Consider the following 21,148-nt stretch of genomic DNA (forward strand, 5'->3'; position numbering starts at 1 on the left):
CATTTCTTTTTCTTCTCTGATTGCCGTGGCTAGGACTTCCAAAACTATGCTGAATAATAGTGGTGAGAGTGGACATCCTTGTCTTGTTCCTGATCTTAGAGGAAGTGCTTTCAGTTTTTCACCATTGAGAATGATGTTTGCTTTGGGTTTGTCGTATATGGCCTTTATTATGTTGAGGTAGGTTCCCTCTATGCCCGCTTTCTGGAGAGTTTTTATCATAAATGGGTGTTGAATTTTGTCAGAAGCTTTTTCTGCATCTATTGAGATGATCATATGATTTTTATTCTTCAGTTTGTTAATATGGTGTATCACATTGATTGATTTATGTATATTGAAGAATCCTTGCATCCCTGGGATAAATCCCACTTGATCATGGTGTATGATCCTTTTAATGTGTTGCTGGATTCTGTTTGCTAGTATTTTGTTGAGGATCTTTACATCTATATTCATCAGTGATATTGGTCTGTAATTTTCTTTTTTTGTAGTATCTTTGTCTGGTTTTGGTATCAGGGTGATGGTGGCCTCATAGAATGAGTTTGGGAGTGTTCCTTCCTCTGCAATTCTTTGGAAGAGTTTGAGAAGGATGGGTGTTAGGTCTTCTCTAAATGTTTGATAGAATTCACCTGTGAGGCCATCTGGTCCTGGACTTTTTTCTGTCGGAAGATTTTTCATCACAGTTTCAATTTCATTACTTGTGATTGGTCTGTTCATATTTTCTATTTCTTCCTGGTTCAGTCTTGGAAGGTTATATCTTTCTAAGAATTTTTCTATTTCTTCCAGGTTGTCCATTTTATTGGCATAGAGTTGCTTGTGGTAGTCCCTTAGGATGCTTTGTATTTCTGCGGTGTTTGTTGTAACTTCTCCTTTTTCATTTCTAACTTTATTGATTTGAGTCCTCTCCCTCTTTTTCTTGATGAGTCTGACTAATGGTTTATCGATTTTGTTTTTCTACTCAAAAACCAGCTTTTAGTTTTATTGATCTTTGCTATTGCTTTCTTTGTTTCTATTTCATTTATTTCTGCTCTGATCTTTATGATTTCTTTCCTAATGCTAACTTTGGGTTTTGTTTGTTCTTCTTTCTCTAGTTCCTTTAGGTGTAAGGTTAGATTGTTTATTTGAGATTTTTCTTGTTTCTTGAGGTAGGCTTGTATAGCTATAAACTTCCCTCTTAGAACTGTTGTTGCTGCATCCCATAGGTTTTGAATCGTCGTGTTTTCATTGTCATTTGTCTCTAGGTTTTTTTTTTTTTTTTCTTTCGCGATACGCGGGCCTCTCGCTGTTGTGGCCTCTCCCTTTGCGGAGCACAGGCTCCGGATGCGCAGGCTCAGCCGCCATGGCTCATGGGCCCAGCCGCTCCGCGGCATGTGGGATCTTCCCAGATCGGGGCACGAACCCGTGTCCCCTGCATCAGCAGGCCGACTCTCAACCACTGCGCCACCAGGGAAGCCCTCTAGGTATTTTTTGATTTCCTCTTTGATTTCTTCAGTGATCTCTTGGTTATTTAGTAACGTATTGTTTAGCCTGCATGTGTTTGTGTTTTTTACGTTTTTTTCCCTGTAATTCATTTCTAATCTCATAGCGTTGTGGTCAGAAAAGATGCTTGATATGATTTCAAGTTTAGTAAGTTTACTGAGGCTTGATTTGTGACCCAAGACGTGATCTATCCTGGAGAATGTTCTGTGCGCACTTGAGAAGAAAGTGTAATCTGCTGTTTTTGGATGGAATGTCCTATAAATAGCAATGAAATCTATCTGGTCTGTTGTGTCATTTAAAGCTTCTGTTTCCTTATTTATTTTCATCTTGGATGATCTGTCCATTGGTGTAAGTGAGGTGTTAAAGTGTTACTGTCGATTTCCTCTTTTATAGCTGTTAGCAGTTGCCTTATGTATTGAGGTGCTCCTATGTTGGGTGCATATATATTTATAATTGTTATATCTTCTTCTTGGATTGATCCCTTGATCATTGTGTAGTGTCCTTCCTTGTCTCTTGTAACATTCTTTATTTTAAAGTCTATTTTATCTGATACGAGTATTGCTACTCCAGCTTTCTTTTGATTTCCATTTGCATGGAATATCTTTTTCCATCCCCTCACTTTCAGTCTGAATGTGTCCCTAGGTCTGAAGTGGGTCTCTTGTAGACAGCATGTAGATGGGTCGACCTTGTTTTTGTATCCATTCAGCAAGCCTGTGTCTTTTGGTTGGAGCATTTAATCCATTCACGTTTAAGGTAATTATCGATATGTATGTTCCTATGACCATTTTCTTAATTGTTTTGGGTTTTTTTTTGTAGGTCCTTTTCTTCTCTTGTGTTTCCCACCTAGAGAAGTTTCTTCAGCATTTGTTGTAGAGCTGGTTTGGTGGTGCTGAATTCTGTTATCTTTTGCTTGTCTGTAAAGCTTTTGATTTCTCCATCGAATCTGAATGAGATCCTTGCCGGGTAGAGTAATCTTGGTTGTAGTTTCTTCCCTTTCATCACTTTAAGTATATCATGCCACTCCCTTCTGGCTTGTAGAGTTTCTGCTGAGAAATCAGCTGTTAACCTTATGGGAGTTCCCTTGTATGTTATTTGTCGTTTTTCCCTTGCTGCTTTTAATAATTTTTCTTTGTCTTTAATTTTTGCCAATTTGATTACTATGTGTCTCGGCATGTTTCTCCTTGGGTTTATCCTGTATGGGACTCTCCGCGCTTCCTGGACTTGGCTGGCTATTTCCTTTCCCATGTTAGGGAAGTTTTTTACTATAATCTCTTCAGATATTTTCTCTGGTCCTTTCTCTTTCTCTTCTCCTTCTGGGACCCCTATAGTGTGAACGTTGTTGCGTTTAATGTTGTCCCAGAGGTCTCTTAGGCTGTCTTCATTTCTTTTCATTCTTTTTTCTTTATTCTGTTCCGCAGCAGTGAATTCCACCATTCCGTCTTCCAGGTCACTTATCCGTTCTTCTGCCTCAGTTATTCTGCAACTGATTCCTTCTAGTGTAGTTTTCATTTCAGTTATTGTATTGTTCATCTCTGTTTGTTTGTTCTTTAATTCTTCTAGGTCTTTGTTAAACATTTCTTGCATCTTCTCGATCTTTGCCTCCATTCTTTTTCCGAGGTCCTGGATCATCTTCACTATCATTATTCTGAATTCTTTTTCTGGAAGGTTGCCTATCTCCACTTCATTTAATTGTTTTTCTGGGGTTTTATCTTGTTCCTTCATCTGGTACACAGCCCTGTGCCTTTTCATCTTGTCAGTCTTTCTGTGAATGTGGTTTTTGTTCCACCGGCTGCAGGACTGTAGTTCTTCTTGCTTCTGCTGTCTGCCCTGTGGTGGATGAGGCTATCTAAGAGGCTTGTGCAAGTTTCCTGATGGGAGGGAGTGGTGGTTGGTAGAGCTGATTGTTGCTGTTTGGCCAGAGCTCAGTAAAACTTTAATCTGCTTGACTGCTGATGGTTGGGGCTGCGTTCCCTTCCTTTTGGTTGTTTGGCCTGAGGCAACCCAACGCTGGAGCCTACCTGGGCTCTTTGATGGGGCTAATGACAGACTCTGGGAGGGCTCCCGCCAAGGAGTACTTCCCAGAACTTCTGCTGACAGTGTCCTTGTCCCCATGGTGAGCCACAGCCACCCCTCGCCTCTGCAGTAGACCCTCCAACACTAGCAGGTAGGTCTGGTTCAGTCTCCACTGGGGTCACTGCTCCTTCCCCTGAGTCCTGATGCGCACACTACTTTGTGTGTGCCCTCCAAGAGTGGAGTCTGTTTCCCCCAGTCCTGTCAAAGTCCTGCAATCAAATCCCGCTAGCCTTCAAAGTCTGACTCTCTAGGAATTCCTCCTCCCGTTGCCGGACCCCCACGTTGGGAAGCCTGACGAGGGGCTCAGAACCTTCACTCCAGTGGGTGGACCTCTGTGATATAAGTGTTCTCCAGTCTGTGAGTCACCCACCCAGCAGTTATGGAATTTGATCTTACTGTGATTGCACCCCTCCTGCCATCTCATTGTGGCTTCTCCTTTGTCTTTGGATGTGGGGTATCCTTTTTGGTGAGTTCCAGTGTCTTCCTGTTGATGATTGTCCAGCAGCTAGTTGTGATTCTGGTGTTCTCACAAGAGAGAGTGAGAGAATGTCCTTCTACTCCGCCATCTTGCCTCCTTCTCCAGTAGTATCTTTTGAAGCACAAAAGTTTTTAAGTTTTATGAAGTCCATTTCATCCACTTTTTCTTTTGTTGCTCATACTTTTAGTGTCAAATCTAAGAATACATGCCAAGTCTGAGGTCATGAAAGTATACACCTATATTTTCTTCTAAAAGTTTTATGGGTCTAACTCTTATATTTAGGTCATTGATCTATTTTGAGTTAATTTTTGTGTATGATGTGAGGTGGGGTTCTACTTCATTCTTTTGTATGTGGTTATTCAGTTGTCCCAGCACCATTTGTTGAAGGGACTGTTCTTTCTGCATTGAGTTGTCCTAGCACCCTTGTCATAAATCAGTTGGCCAGATGCTCAACACACTAATTATTAGAGAAATGCAAATCAAAACTACGGTGAGGTATCACCTGACACTGGTTAGAATGGCCATCATCAAAAAGTCTACAAATAAATGCTGGAGAGGGTGTGGAAAAAAGGGAACCCTCCTACACTGTTGGTGGGAATGTAAATTGATACAGCCACTATGGAGAACAGTATGGAGGTTCCTTAAAAAACTAAAAATAGAGTTACCATATTATCTAGCAGTCTCACTCCTGGGCATATATCCAGAAAAGCTGAAAACTAATTCAAAAAGATACATTCACCGCAGTGTTCATAGTAACTCTATTTACAGTAGCCAAGACATGGAAGCAACCTAAATGTCCTTCAACAGGTGAGTGGATAATATATATATATTGGATATATATCTTATATATATATAGAGAGAGTGGATATATATATATATATATGTATACACACACATGTATACACACACACATATACAATGGAATGTTACTCAGCTTTAAAAAAGAATGAAATAATGCCATTTGCAGCAACATGGATGGACCTAGAGATTATCATATTAAGTGAAGTAGTAAGTAAGACAGAAAGACAAGTATATGATATCACTTATATGTGGAATCTAAAAAAATGATACAAATCAACTTATTTACAAAATAGAAATAGACTCACAGGCATAGAAAAACAAATGTATGGTTACCAAAGGGGAAAAGGGTGGGGAGGGATAAATTAGGAGTTTGGGATTAACAGATAGACACTACTATGTAAAAAAAATAGATAAACGACAAGAACCTACTATATAGCACAGGGAACTATATTCAATATCTTGTAATAACCTATAATGGAAAAAAATCTGTAAAAGAATATATGTATATAAGTATAACTGAATCATTTTGCTGTACACCTGAAACTAACACAACATTTTAAATCAACTATACTTCAGTTTTGTTTTTTTTTTCGGTACGCGGGCCTCTTACTGTTGTGGCCTCTCCCGTTGCGGAGCACAGGCTCCGGACGCGCAGGCTCAGCGGCCATGGCTCACGGGCCCAGCCGCTCCGCGGCATGTGGGATCTTCCCGGACCGGGGCACGATCCCGCGTCCCCTGCATCGGCAGGTGGATTCTCAACCACTGCGCCACCAGGGAAGCCCTATACTTCAGTTTTAAAAAAAGGAAAAAAAATCAATTGGCCATACATTATGCTAAGTATAATACGTCAGACAGAGAAAGACAAATGCTATATGATGTCACTTACATGTGGAATCTAAAAAGTATTGGGTTGGCCAAAAAGTTCCTTTGGGTTTTCTGTAAGATGTTATGGAACAACCTGAACGAATTTTTTGGGCAACACAATACTACAAACTAGAGAATATAACAAAAAAGAAGCAAACTCACAGATATAGAGAGCAAGCTAGTGGTTACCAGTGGACGGGGGGCGGGGGGGGCAGTATAGGGACGGAGGAGTGGGAGGTACAAAGTATTGGGTGAAAGATAAGCTACAAGAATGTATTATACCATATGAGGAATGTAGCCAATATTTTGTAATAACTGTAAATGGAGTGTAACCTTTAAAAATTGTATTAAAAAAATCGTCCATAGATGTTTTGGGTTTATTTCTGGACTCACAGTTCTGTTTGTTTCATTAGTTTATATGTCTTTCCTTGTGCCAATACCACACTGTTCTGATTACTGTCATTTCATAGTAAGTTTTGAATTGTGAAGTGTGAGTCCTCCTCCTTCATTTTTCATTTTCAATATTATTTTGGCTGTTCCAAGCCCCTTTCAGTTACATATAAATTTGAGGATTGGTCTTTCCATTTATGCAGAAAAAGCTATTGAAATTTTGGTAGAGATTGTATTGACTCTGTTTATTGCTTTGTGGAGTATTGCAGTGTTAACAATATTAAAGTCTTCCAATTCATGAACAAGGGAAGTCTCTTACAATTTATTTAGGTTTTCTTTAATTTCTTTCAGCAAAATTTTGTAGTTTTTAGTGTGCAAGTATTTTTGGTTAAACTTATTCCTAAATGTTATATTCTTTTGGAGGCTATTGTAAATAGAATTTTCTTAGTTTCCTTTTTTGATTGTTCATTGCAGCACATAGAAGCACAACTGAATTTTATGTGTTGATCTTCTACCCTGCAACTTTCCTGAATTTGTTTTTTAGCTCTAGTTGTGTTTTGTGGATTCTGTGAGATTTTCTATATATAGAATCATGTCATCAGCAAATAGAGATAGTTTTACCTCTTCCTTTCCGAATTGGATGCTTTCTATTTCTTTTTATTGCCTAATTGCTGGCTAGGACTTTCCAGTACAATGTTGAATAGCAGTGGTGAAAGCAGGCATTTTTGTCTTGTTCCTGATTTGGGGGGGAAAGCCTTCTGTTTTTCATCATTAAGTATGATGTTAGCTGTGGGTTTTTCATAAACACCCTTGATCATTTATTTTAAGGACTTCCCTTGTATTCCTAGTTTGCTGAGTTGTTTTTTTTTTTTTTTCATCATGATAGGGTATTGAATTCTGTCAAATACCTTTTCTGTGTTAATTCAGATGATTGTGTGGTTTTTTCTTTCATTCTGGTAATGTGGTAATTGATTTTTGTTTGTTGAACCACTCTTACATTCCTGGGAAAAATTCCATTTGGTCCTTTTAATGTGGTGTTAGATTTGGTTAGTATTTTGTTGAGAATTTTTGCATCTATATTTATAAGAGATATTGGCCTGTAGTTTTCTTGTCTTGTTTTGGTTATCAGGGTAAAACTGGGCTTGTAGAATGTTCGGAAGTGTTCTCTACTCTTCTGTTTTTTGGAAGAGTTTGAGAAGGATTGCTGTTAATTCTTATCTAAATGTTTGGTAGAAGCCATGTTGTCCTGGACTTCTTTTGTTGGGAGATTTTTTGGCTACTCATTCAATCTCTTTACTTGATATAGGTCTCTTGAGATTTTCTGTTTCTTCTGAGTCATTTTTGGTAATTTGTGTGTTTGTAAGAATTTGCCCATTTCTTGTAGATTGTCTAAGCTGGTGGTATGCAGTTGTTCATAGTATTCTCGTACATATTTCTACCAATACCAGTTATAACACATCCTAACGGAGTACACTTAGGTTGTACTAAACTATTTTCTCAACTTTGAAAATATTCTTGCCTGAAGTTGTGCCATGTAAACTATTCATAGAAGGCTAATTTTTCAGTTTAAACTCTGCATTGAGTCTTCAAGTAAATAATAATTAAGTAAAATCAGTAACATTTGGTTACACAGCAGGAGCCAAGGAAAACCTTGAAACCTTTTGCCTTGTTTTGTAATTGCCTCTTGATGTTGCTACCAGTGTCCTTAATTTTTCAACCAACCATCCTTGCTGTTAGTCTTTACTAGTTTATTTTCTCTGAAGTTTCTTCAGTTGCTGCAGTCAGACACAATTTAAGTAAATCACCATTAGTAAGTGGCTTTCTTTGCTTGCCTAACAGACGAGCCATTCAGAAACTTTCTTTGGTTGCAGCCTCATTTTAATTTTTTCTTCTTCTGAAGAAATCCTGCTGTGATAAGGAATTCTGTTTTTTCTCATTTTTTCTCTTGTTTTCCTGTGAGTTGGGAGTATTTGATGAATGCTTGCTGGTAATGCTGATGTATAAGGTATTCTTATAGCACAGCCATAATGTTATTGCGCAATAAACATAATTCTTTGCCATCTAATTTGATAAGAAGATAACACACTCTCCTGTGCCTTAAAAGCATGACATTCAGTTTGAAGTCCACTTTTCTCTTTCCTGTTTTTTAGTGATAGGTATGTACCAGTAAGTTTTTAAAAATGTTGCAATACATCAATATGCTTTGCACTCAGAATGCACATAGAACGGTGGCACTGCAGTTTGTTAGTGCACCAAGTAACAGTGGGAAGCATTATCTCTCACAGCTACTCAGCTCTACTTTTGTTCCATGAAAGTAACCATAGGTTGTATATAAATGAATGAGCATGGTTATATTCCAATAAAACTTCATTTGTGGACAGCAGAATTTGAATTTCACATTATTTTGTGTCATTAAACAGTACTATTTTGATTTTTTCCAACCATTTAAAAACCATTCTTAGCTTGTAGCCTGTGCAGAAACAGGTGGTAGGCCAGGTTTGGCCTGTGGGCTATATTTTACCAACCCCTGCTTTACAGTTTAAGCAAATAACGTTTGTAGGCAACCTGTGTTGCTCAGATTACTGCATGCTTGCCTGGAGCCCCCTGGTGGCTGAAGGAGGCAAATACGTCTCGATATGGTCAAATTCCTGAAGCACCATGAATTTGAGAATTCTAGAGTTGGAAATCTAGATGTAGGACTGTTTATCATAGTGAGATTGTAGTAGCCGCTCATATCATTTCCAGAGCTTGGACTTTGGTGACATTTTGGAAAAAGATAAAACAGCACTCCCCCAAATTTTGTATGCAAATCTCTGCAGTGCTTTAAGACATCATTCTGATATAGAATGTTTCTTCATCTACAGTTTACTTGGGGGAAGGGTGTGGATTTCAGCATTATTCAACACAAAATGGCATTGGTACAATAATTACATTTTAATGAAACTATATTTTCCAAGGGTGACTTTCTTCCCTTCTCCCCCACCCTTTTTCCCCGCCTCAAAGGGTTGAAGTTTAATAAATTGATAATGTTTGCTACTTTATCAAGTACATTTCTTTTTTAAAAAATGAATTAATTAATTTTGGGCTGCATTGTGTCTTCATTGCTGTGTGCAGGCTTTTCTCTAGTTGCAACGAGTGGGGGCTATCCTTCGTTGCAGTGCATGGGCTTCTCATTGCAGTGGCTTCTCTTGTTGCAGGGCACAGGCTCTATGTGCACGGGCTTCAGTAGTTGTAGCACGTGGGCTTCAGTAGCTGTGGTTCACAGGCTCTAGAGCACAGGCTCAGTCATTGTGGCACACGGGCTTAGTTGCTCCGTGGCATGTGGGATCTTCCCGGACCAGGGCTCAAACCCATGTCCCCTGCATTGGCAGGCAGATTCTTAACTACTGCATCACCAGGGAAGTCCTCATTTTAAACTCTGGATCCAAAAAATGAAACCTTCCTGTTCTGGTCAATCCCAGATTTACTATATATTTCTGAATGAAATTATCCTCAAATATAATAAGAGATCATGCATTTCCTTTTTAAAACGTTGACAGTTTATATTATCCTTAGAATAAAATTTAAACTCCTTACCATGATCCTTCTAGGTTTTTGCTTCTTTCAGTTTTCCCCCTTCAGTTGTTAGCTGTTGCCATAGTTGGCCTTTCACTTCTTCAAAGAAGCCAAGGTCTTATCTGACTCAGTGTTTGCTTTTACTGTCCCCCGGTGTTGGAGCTCTTATACCCATGCCTCTCCACCCCCACCTCCCTTTTCTTTGCTTGCTGGTTCCTATGCTGCCTTCTCAGAAAGGCCATCCCTGTACTCTCTTTAAAATAGGTTCCTTCTTTAGTGTCTTTCCCACCACTTAGTAATACTTACAATTTTTAATTTTTGTTTTTGTCGATCTTCTCTTAGACTGTACACTTGATGAGGGCAAGGACCATGCATGTCTTATTTATACCTAGCATCTAGAACAATTCCTAGAAAATACTAATCATATTATAAATAGTTGTTGAATGAATGAATACTTTCTTTACTTGGATTCTGGTATGCCACACTCTTTTGGTTCTTCCATTTCACTGACTGTCTCTTCTCCTTATCCATTCTTTTTTGTCTCCCTGTCGCTAAAGTTTGGAATCCTCTATGCCTCAGTTGCCTGCTTTCTTCTTCTTTTTTTAAATAGATCTTCATTGGAGTATAATTGCTTCACAATACTGTATTAGGTCCTGTTGTACGCCAAAGTGAATCAGCCATATGCATACATATATCCCCTCCCTCTTGAGCCTCCATCCCATCCTCCCTATCCCATCCCTCAAGGTCATCGCAAAGCACCGAGCTGATCTCCCTGTGGCCTGCTTTCTTCTATCTCTATCTCTATCTAAACTCACTCCCTAGTCATCTCTTCTGGTCTTATGGCTTCAAATATTATCTATCTGTACATTCATAAGACTCCCAAATTTACATGGCCAGGCTGAGCACCTGCGAAATGGCAAAATGGGAATACAGAAAGAAACTGGTTAATGACTTCGTTGAACTGAAGAAATAACACCTACACTGGAGATGTTCTACCTTTGGACCTGGTGTTATTGTTGGATGAAAAATACTGCCCCTCCCTCTCAGCTACTTTGAGTTCAGTTTTCTGTTCTTTGCAGCCTACAAACATCATATTTCATACAGAACCATTTTAGTCCTAAATTACACTAAATTTTAAAATAACGTCTTGGTTGAAGAAACTATCTTATGTCCCTCCAATGTTGCAAATTAAAACAAGTCTTCTGGAACAAATGTCTCTATATATTAGGAGTGCTAAAAATGTGTGTGCCCTGTCATCTAGTAACTCTGCCCTTAATTTATCCTTGAAGATTACTTCAAAAAAAGATAAAAAGCTATAGGTATAGTAGATGTTCAATACTACATTATTTATAAGAGTAAAAAGTAGGAAATAACTATGGTCATTGACTTTTGACATTTTATATGGCCTTGAAAATTGTTTAGAAACTTTATAAAGCCCAATATAATATGAAAAAATTGAAAGACCAAGTTGTATGTTAAATAGGCAAAACAAATATTTCTAGGCTGTTAGAAGTCAGTATAGTGGTTACTTTTGTGGGAGAGGTAATAACTTGGAAGGGAGCCAAAGGGGGACTTCTGAGATGTTCCTTTTTTTTTGAAGTATAGTTGATTTACAGTGTTGTATTAGTTTCTGGTGTACATCAAGGGGATTCAGATATGTATGTATGCGTGTGTATATATATATATATTCTTTTTCAGATTCTTTTCCATTGTAGTTTATTACAGGATATTCAATATAACTTCCTGTGCCATACAGTAGGACCTTGTTGTTTATCTACTTTTTATATAGTAGTTTGTATCTGCTAATCCCAAACTCCTAATTTATCCCTCTTCCTGTGTTCTTTTTTTTAAAGGGAGCTATTACAGGTTGTGTATGTTTGTGACAGTTTACCCAAACTATATACTTATGATATGTGTACTTTTGTGTATATACCTTGTCCTTTAATAAAAGGTTTTAAAGAAAACCCAAAACTGTTATGGTCACAACTGTATAAAATATATACCCGTGTAGATGAGGACATACATGAAAATGTTAAATGTGAGGTGATAGCACTTGTTTACAATTTTTTGGTGATTTTTTTTACAGTCAGATAAGAAACAAATTTTTTAACTTTTAAAAACTTTTAATTGTGAAAAATATACATATTATGTTCATTATATATTTATTACAGCTTTATTGAGATATAATTTACATACCGTACAATTCACCCTTTTAGAGTTTACAATTTAGGGGGTTTTAGTTTATTCACAGAATAGTGCAACCATTATCACAGTCACTGTTACAACATTTTCATCACCCTAGAAAGAAACCCAATACCCATTAACAGTCACTCCCCATTTTCCCCCAAACCTCTTCATTTTGTTGTTTATTTATTTATTATTATTTATTTTGTGGTACGCGGGCCTCTCACTGTTGTGGCCTCTACCGTTGCGGAGCACAGGCTCCGGACGCACAGGCTCAGCGGCCATGGCTCACGGGCCTAGCCGCTTCGCAGCATGTGGTATCTTCCCAGACCAGGGCACGAACCTGCGTCCCCTGCATCGGCAGGTGGACTCTCAACCACTGCGCCACCAGGGAAGCCCTATTTATTTATTTTTAAAATAAATTTATTTATTTATTTATTTAGGGCTGCGTTGGGTCTTTGCTGCCCATGGGCTTTCTACTCTTCATTGTGGTGTATGGGCTTGTCATTGCGATGGCTTCTCTTGTGGAGCACGGGCTCTAGGCGTGCGGGCTTCAGTAGTTGCAGCACGCAGGCTTGGTAGTTGCGGCTCACGGGCTTGGTTGCTCCGCGGCATGTGGGATCTTCCCGGACCAGGGTTCAAACCTGTGTCCCCTGCATTGGCAGGCAGATTCTTAACCACTGTGCCAGCAGTGAAGTCCTTGTTGTTTATTTTTAATAGCTTTTCCCTTCAGCTTTTTTCCCCCTTTTTTTCAATAAATTTGTTTATTTTTATTTTTGGCTGTCTTGGGGTCTTCGTTGCTGTGCGTGGGCTTTCTCTAGTTGCAGCGAGCGGGAGCTACTCTTCGTTGCCGTACGTGGGCTTCCCATTGAGGTGGTTTCTCTTGTGGAGCATGGGCTCCAGGCAGGCGGGCTTCAGTAGTTGTGGCATGCGGGCTCAGTACTTGTGGCTCGTGGGCTCTCTAGAGCGCTGGCTCAGTAGTTGTGGCTCACAGGCTTAGTTGCTCCGCGGCATATGGGATCTTCCTGGACCAGGGCTTGAACCCATGTCCCCTGCATTGGCAGGAGGATTCCACTGTGCCACCAGGGGAAACCCCCTTCAACTTTTTCTCTAAGTCACAGATGGGTTTTCTTCTTTGGAGTTCTGATTTCCTTCTTCTCTTGATTCAGTAAGTGGGGTGAGAGAGTGGAGTGAGTGGTATACTTAGAAAGGTGTTTCAAGTTATTAGGAAATATTTCAGAATTAAAAAAAAAATAAGGTATGTATTGGGTTCTTGCTAAATATTAGTCATTGTGTTAGGTTGCTTGCCTTAAAATGGTCCTGTGCATTTCAGGTAATACTCTACTCATACCCTTCCAGTTTTATAGAAAAAAGTGCCTCAGAAAACTGAGGTTCAAGCAGGTTAAATAACTTGTCCATGTTCACACAGTGGTGGAAAGGCAGAGCCAGGGTTTAAACCTAGGGGGTTTTGTTTTGTTGTTTTAATATATGTAAGAACTCTTTACTGAGTATGTTCACTAACAACAGAACATCTTAAAAGCTCAAAAATCTAGGTCCTAGGAGGTAGTTAAATTATAAGATGCTGGCTAATGACACCACCAAGAGTCTAAAGACATGTGTTTTTTATTTTCCACTGGTACTTATGTGATTAAATACTGTGATCTACTTGAGTACTTTTGAGAAGAGGCTACAGATTTGTGCTTCTCTTTGTTGTATCTATGAACAGTTTTGTCTTTGGTTTCCCAGTGATGATCTCTTTGGAAAAGTGAAGGTGTTCAACCAGCACCTTGTATGAGGGGTTAGTACTACTTCTGCCTCTGTGAAAATGGAAAATAATCGCTCCTTCCTAAAAGTGAAGTTGCAAAAATACCCTTATTGCTGCAGGTGCTCTCAGTAGGTAATTTGGCAGGACTTGTTTAGTGTTAAATACTCTAGCAAGGCGTACATTTTAAAAGTTCTGCCTTTATGAGGATTACTTTAACAATTAATCAATAGTTAAAAGACCCGTTGAGTTATTTTCTAGTTGAGGTAAAGGATCCAGTGGGGTCATGTGGCTTTTGTAACCTGGTTTGCCATGACCAAAGATATGAATTCTTGATTGTGTGACTGTGAAGGGAAAGCTCTTTCTGTTCATCATAAACATTTCCTGAATTTTATTGCAAGGAAACTGAGGCCTTGGAGAGGTTAAAATATGTGCAGCTCACTACTAATGGCAGAGGTAGGCTAGTGTCTAGGTCTCCTGAATTTCAGTCTGTAATACTTTGCATTAATAAACTAGTGTGTATGCTTATAATTAAAAACCTGTCAAAGACTCTGCTTTATCCTTTACTCCATTTTAACCTGCAGACACCAGATGAGGCTGAACTTATATGATCATATCATTACATAATTCTGTATTTTATAGAATTATGGATATGATTATTTCTTTTAGAGAAGCATTTATTGATACTTTTTTTTTCTTTTTTTTTTTTTTTTTTTGGGGGGGGGTACGCGGGCCTCTCACTGCTGTGGCCTATCCCGTTGTGGAGCACAGGCTCCGGATGCGCAGGCTCAGTGGCCATGGCTCACGGGCCCAGCCACTCCACGGCATGTGGGATCTTCCCGGACCGGGGCACGAACCCGTGTCCCCTGCATCGGCAGGTGGACTCTCAACCACTGCACCACCAGGGAAGCCCTAGAGAAGCATTCATTGTTTTCAGATTCTTATTTTAGAAAATACAGAAATACCAAAAAAGGGAAAAAATTAAATATGTGATAATTATGTATATCTGCAGAAATCATCAGATACATTAAAACACACACACAGGGCTTCCCTGGTGCCAGCACAGTGGTTGAGAGTCCTCCTGCCGATGCAGGGGACACGGGTTCGTCCCCGGTCCTGGAGGATCCCGCAAGCCGTGGAGCGGCTGGGCCCTTGAGCCATGGCCGCTGGGCCTGCGCGTCCAGAGCCTGTGCTCTGCAACGGGAGAGGCCACAGCAGTGAGAGGCCCGCGTACCACAAAAAAACAAAAAAACACACATACACACACCACTCTTCAGTGGAGCTAATGTACATTTTATGTCCCACTTTCTTCCTCTCAAGATTATTATTATTTACGTTCTCATCTAGTAATTTATACATCTAAGATTTCTAATTTCTTGTTTTGTTAATTTTTTTTCTTTTTTGCTCCCCCCAACCCCCATAGATCTTGACCCAGATGATTGTGCATCCATTTACATCTTTAATGTAGATCCACCTCCATCTACTTTAAACTCACCACTTTGCTTACCACATCATGGATTACCGTCTCACTCTTCTGTTTTGTCACCATCGTTTCAGCTCCAAGGCCACAAAAACTATGAAGGAACTTGTGAAATTCCTGAATCTAAATACAGCCCATTAGGTGGTCCCAAACCCTTTGAGTGCCCAAGTATTCAAATTACATCCATCTCTCCTAACTGTCATCAAGAAATTGATGCTCATGAAGATGACCTACACATAAATGACCCAGAAAGGGAATATTTGGAAAGGCCTTCTAGAGATCATCTCTATCTTCCTCTTGAGCCATCCTACCGGGAGTCTTCCCTTAGTCCTAGTCCTGCCAGCAGCATCTCTTCTAGGAGCTGGTTCTCAGATGCGTCTTCTTGTGAATCTCTTTCTCATATTTATGATGATGTGGATTCGGAGTTGAATGAAGCTGCTGCCCGATTTACTCTCGGATCCCCTCTGACTTCTCCTGGTGGCTCCCCAGGAGGCTGCCCTGGAGAAGAGTCCTGGAATCAACAGTATGGACTTGGACACTCCTTGTCACCTAGGCAATCTCCTTGCCACTCTCCTAGATCTAGTGTCACTGATGAGAATTGGCTGAGCCCCAGGCCAGCCTCAGGACCCTCATCAAGGCCTACTTCCCCTTGTGGGAAACGGCGGCACTCTAGTGCTGAGGTTTGTTATGCTGGGTCCCTTTCGCCTCATCACTCACCTGTTCCTTCTCCTGGTCACTCCCCCAGGGGAAGTGTAACAGAAGATACCTGGCTCAATGCTTCTGTCCAGGGTGGATCAGGCCTTGGCCCTGCACTTTTTCCATTTCAGTACTGTGTAGAGACTGATATTCCTCTGAAAACAAGGAAGACTTCTGAAGATCAAGCTACTGTACTACCAGGAAAATTAGAGCTCTGTTCAGATGACCAAGGGAATCTTTCACCATCCCGGGAAACTTCAATAGATGATGGCCTTGGATCTCAGTATCCTTTAAAGAAAGATTCATCTGGTGACCAATTTCTTTCAGTTCCTTCACCCTTTACCTGGAGCAAACCAAAGCCTGGTCATACCCCTATATTTCGGTGAGTTGATGGAAATAGATGATGGTCATTTTTCATGTTTATGTGTTATTGGTGGCATGTAACTACATTATCTATATAGAATTATTTGACTGTTTTTCTTCCTCCTCCTTTTTTTTTCAGTTTCTTCCAGACAAAGTCCACATTTATTTTCCTTTTAGTCTTAAAAGTGTCTTTAGATAGGCTAAAGTTATAATTTTAAAAGTATAATGAATTGTAGATAATAGTAAATTAATTACATTTAAGAATCCCTAGAAGGAATTTTCTTATCCACAAAAGCTTCTTGTAAAAGATTATCGTATGAATTAAATTACTAATAAAACCACTTGGGAATAGGCTTTTTATATTTTTAAGAACTCAATATACAAGTGAAATTTGCTTTTTATATTTGTAGCAAGTGTTTTTTTCCATAATTTTTTTTTTTTTGTCTTTTGACTTTATAAGTTTGTGATTTTTGGTTGTTGTAGAGGAATTTTTAAATTTTATATATTCAAGTTTGTCTTTTCCTTCATGGCTTTTGGATTTTATGTTATATTTGAAAGCCTACCCCACTCTAAAGTAACTACAAATAAAGAAATCTAACTTTCACAAGTTTCTAACAAAATTTTTATAATATATGTATGTAACATATGTAGTACTTTTATTCATAAATTATATATATATATAGTTTTTTTTTGAATCTTGAGTCCGGCTAAGGACTGGAGTGAAGACTATTGTAATGACTTTATTTTCTAAATGGCTTATCAGTTACCACAATGCCATTTATAGAATCAATCTAGTCTATAATTGATTAGAAAAGACAACTTACCATGAATTAAATCCCCACACGGAGTTGGGTCTGTTTACTTATTTTAAAATGGTTTTTTGTTGGTATGAATGTTTATTTCTGGATCTAGATCTTTAGAAAAATATAATGTGGAATTATGGTATTGAAGATTCCTTTGAGCCCATCACTTTGCATCTGAAAATTATCTTAATCTTTTTAGGGGTTTGCTTGAACAAGTGCAGAAACTCGCTGAGAGTTGATGAAGTTGAGTTGTTGCTTCAGACTAATAAAAATTAATACCTTTGAGCTTCAGAGTAGCTGGTAAAGCTAGGCTGAGGGCATTCAAGGAAGTAATGAAATGATTTAGGAATTTACTGTAGGCAAGATAGCATTTCAAAGGTAGAAGAGACCTTTAAAGTCCCATTTCACCAATCATTAAGAAGGTATTACTTTCTAATACAAATCATTCTAGGTTTGGGTCCATTAATATTTGACCTGTGGACATAGAAGTTGTTTCTTTTCTGATGCCATATTTTCAATGCTAATATATCTAAATGAACCTCTCCCCTTTAAGCTGTTTAAATTATTTTTATTGTTTTTGTAATTATATACACATATTTGAGAAAGTTACAGTTTTATGAAATGTTAGAATTTATCCTTTTAAAAAATATATATACGACACTAAAAAGTAGATAAAATTGATTTTATTCTTCAGGTTAAAGAATTATTTCTTAAACACCCACCATATCCAGTGTTATAACTTATTAAGTGAAGTTTTGTTTTTTTTATTTTATTTTTTGAATACTTTGCTTCAATGATCATGGGAAGAAATGTTGGTACAAGTAATTTGAATCATTGCTTGACAATACTAGTGTGGTGAAATGCATCTTTGTGTGTTTTGTTTATAGCACATCTTCATTACCTCCACTAGACTGGCCTTTACCAACTCATTTTGGACAATATGAACTGAAAATAGAAGTGCAACCTAAAACTCATCATCGAGCCCATTATGAAACTGAAGGTAGCCGAGGAGCAGTGAAAGCATCTACTGGGGGACATCCTGTTGTGAAGGTATGAGATTTTGGGGGTGTTCCTGCAGATACCATACGTCTGTTAATGATATGGTCTATTCAGTCAGGTACTGCTGAGCCCGAAGAGAGAAAATTTTCAAACCTAGAAAGCTTATATTGAGGTTTTGTGTCCTTGTTGATATAGCAGCACTTCCGCATTGAGGTTTTTTTTTTTTTGGTAGGCTAAAAGATATTCTTCCTGGACTGACTCTCCAGCTGGTGAAACTCTGGGAGAAGATTATAATGGTCAAATAGTTGTTTTTCTTATTTAAAACAAAAAATTGTGTTATGTTTATAAGTACAATACATGCTTGTTTAAAGTCCAAATAATACAGAAAAGTAGAAAGAATAAAGCAATAAAATACCTAAAATCTAAACCCCTCAGAAATAAGAAGTTGTTAACATTTGATTAACATTCCAGATAATTCTCTATGTGTATGTTTAGTGGAAGACTAGATGGATGACTAGAAAAATGCATGGATTTTTTTTAAGGATAGGATTATGTTGAACATCTTCGTAATTAAATTAATTTTTATTTGAATTTATTAGAAGAAAATAAAACTAAAGTGAAATTATTTTAATTATATAATATTCAAGTGTATAAAATATAATATGTAAGTTTTGACTCATAAGAATTGAATATTAACTTTAATTTTACTTGAATGAAACATTTAAAAAATGAAACAAATAGAACTATATGAACTACTGAATCTTAGATATTGTTCTTTACTCTAAGAGGTCCTAAAAGATCTTTCTAAGGTCAAAGAGATTAAATAAATTATTGAGAGATTGAATTTTTGTTTTAGATTTAGATGGTATAAATTGCTCCCTTCTCTGAAAAATGAAGTAATTGTCTCTCTTAAACTTCTTCCACTTGCACTACTCTCTACCTCCTGAATTTTGTTGCTTACATTATTCTTCCTTTCAGATCTATAGACATCTCCCTGCCTCATGTCCCTCCGCTCCTGTTATTTAGCTTAATCCTATATGTATTGATAGTTGGATTCAGTGATTACTACTAATTCTTTTTTATTTTTTCTTTTTCAAGTGTTTTTGTTTGTTTAAGGAGGGCTTTGGATTCTATATTCCTTGCATTCTTTCATGATTAAGAATGTTTATTTGTTGCCTTTATATACTCAAACATCAGAATGGCTATGTATAACAATCTTGATACTCATTTTTTTCTCTCAGTACTTGTCTTATGGCATTGTGTATTGTAGTGGAGAAATTAATTATATCTGAAGTAAATTTAAACTAATACAGTTTATGGGCTATCATTTCCTATACCAGCCATGCTTTGTGATTTATTGTCATTATCTAAACATGTTTTATAGTTCTTGACAAACAAACCTTTACATTTTAGGTGGGTTTTAAAATGACTTGTAGGGCTTCCCTGGTGGCGCAGTGGTTGAGAATCCGCCTGCCGATGCAGGAGACACGGGTTCGTGCCCTGGTCCAGGAAGATCCCACATGCCGCGGAGCAACTGAGCCCGTGAGCCATGGCCGCTGGGCCTGCGCGTCCGGAGCCTGTGCTCCGCAACGGGAGAGGCCACAACAGTGAGAGGCCCGCATACCGCAAAAAAAAAATAAATAAATAAAATGACTTGTAGCAAGAAATGTCAGTTCTAGAAAAAGAGATCAGATTTGTGGTTACCAGAGGCAGGGGGTTGGTGGGGGGACTGGATGAGAGTAGTCAAAAGGTACAAACTTCCAGTTATAAGATAAATAAGTAGTGGGGATGTAATGTACAACATGGTGAATGTAGTTAACACTGTTGTATGGTATATTTGAAAGTTGCTAAGAGAGTAGTTCTCATCACGAGAAAACCCCCTTCCCCGTATAACTGTATGAAGTCATGGATGTTAATTAAATTTATCATGGTAATCAGTTTGCAATATGTGTAAATAAAGTAATTATGCTGTATACCTTAAATTTACAGTGCTGTATGTCAATTATAGCTCAATAAAACTGAAAGAAAAAAAGGTCAGGAAAACTCAACATAGGAATTTTACCCTTTGTTATCAGAGTTACAGTTTGCTCTTAATGACAGCTTAATTTAGGAGATGGTTTCTTTGCTTCATTTCTTGTATCCTTTTCTCTTTTTCAAAAATTTTTAAAATTTATTTTTAAATGTTTATTATTTATTTATTTTATTTTATTTACTTTTGGCTGCGTTGTGTCTTAGTTGCAGCACGCGGGATCTTTGTTGAGGCATGCAGGATCATTTGTTGTGGCATGCGGGCTCTTCATGTCTTCTCTAGCTGTGGCATGTGGGTTTTCTCTTCTCTAGTTGTGACGCTCAGGCTGCAGGGCACTTCGGCTCTGTAGTTGTGGTGCGCGGGTTCCAGAGCTCGTGGGCTCTGTGGTTTGCCGCACACGGGCTCTAGTTGAGGTGCGCAAGCTCAGTAGTTGTGGCACGCGGGCTTAGTTGCCCCATGACCTGTGGAATCTTAGTTCCCTGACCAGGGATCGAACCAGAGTCCCCTGCATTGTAAGGTGGATTCTTTACCCCTGGACCACCAGGGAAGGCCCCACCCCACCTTTGTTTATAAACGGCTGCACCAAGCAGCTTGTGAGGTCTTAGTTGCTGGACCAGGGATTGAACCCAGGCTCTGGCAGTGAAAGCGCAGAGTCCTAACCACTGGACTGCCAGGGAATTCCCCATTTCTTGTATTTTTGCCTTTTGAAAGAAGTTATTTACAAGTGCTTAAATGAACAAAATCTTTTGGGAGTACAAGTGATTTATTTCCACAGTATTCCTTTAAATAAAAACTGATTCCCTGGATCCCGTTCTAGGTCCCAACACTCCCTCCCCTGCCCCGCACCCCCGCCACGGGTCCCCTACCCCTTTGGGTGGTCCCCGCGTGTCCCACCCACCGTCGGGCGAGCCAGTCACGCCCCTGAACTCCACATTGACCTAGAGGGGTCATGAGCATCCGGCTCCTGGCCCACGTGTGTCCCGTGGGCTCGGGCCAGACAGACCCTTCCCCTCCAACACACCTCGCTCCCCTGTCCTGAAGGCTGCAACCCTGTGACCCTCAAAGGATTTGGATTACATCTTAATGCCCTCAACACCCCTGTCTGTGTCTATAATTAATAGGATGAGTCCCAATCCTTCCTGAGAAGGTTGGGGGCTGGGGCAGCACGAAGTCTTGAAAAGGCCAACTTCACTCCGGT

General features: G+C 38.9%; 1 protein-coding gene across 8 annotated transcripts in view; it reads left to right on the forward strand.

The window, feature by feature from the left end:
* The window catches only part of NFATC3 (nuclear factor of activated T cells 3), a 136,892-nt gene that overhangs the window by 31,427 nt on the left and 84,317 nt on the right, over positions 1-21,148 (forward strand). For 6 of the 8 annotated variants that reach the window (XR_010837823.1, XM_067019745.1, XM_067019748.1 and 3 more), the window contains exons 2-3: positions 15,004-16,138; positions 17,810-17,972. Coding sequence is in view for 5 of the 8 variants with exons in the window: in XM_067019745.1 (XP_066875846.1) it covers positions 15,004-16,138; positions 17,810-17,972 (1,298 nt within the window). In the remaining 3 variants the exon portion in view is untranslated. The remainder of the gene's footprint in view (positions 1-15,003; positions 16,139-17,809; positions 17,973-21,148) is intronic. The other 2 variants (XM_067019746.1, XM_067019747.1) reach the window with 2 other exon arrangements.

The sequence above is a fragment of the Kogia breviceps genome, chromosome 18 (assembly GCF_026419965.1).
Source record: "Kogia breviceps isolate mKogBre1 chromosome 18, mKogBre1 haplotype 1, whole genome shotgun sequence".
Classification (NCBI taxonomy): domain Eukaryota; kingdom Metazoa; phylum Chordata; class Mammalia; order Artiodactyla; family Physeteridae; genus Kogia; species Kogia breviceps.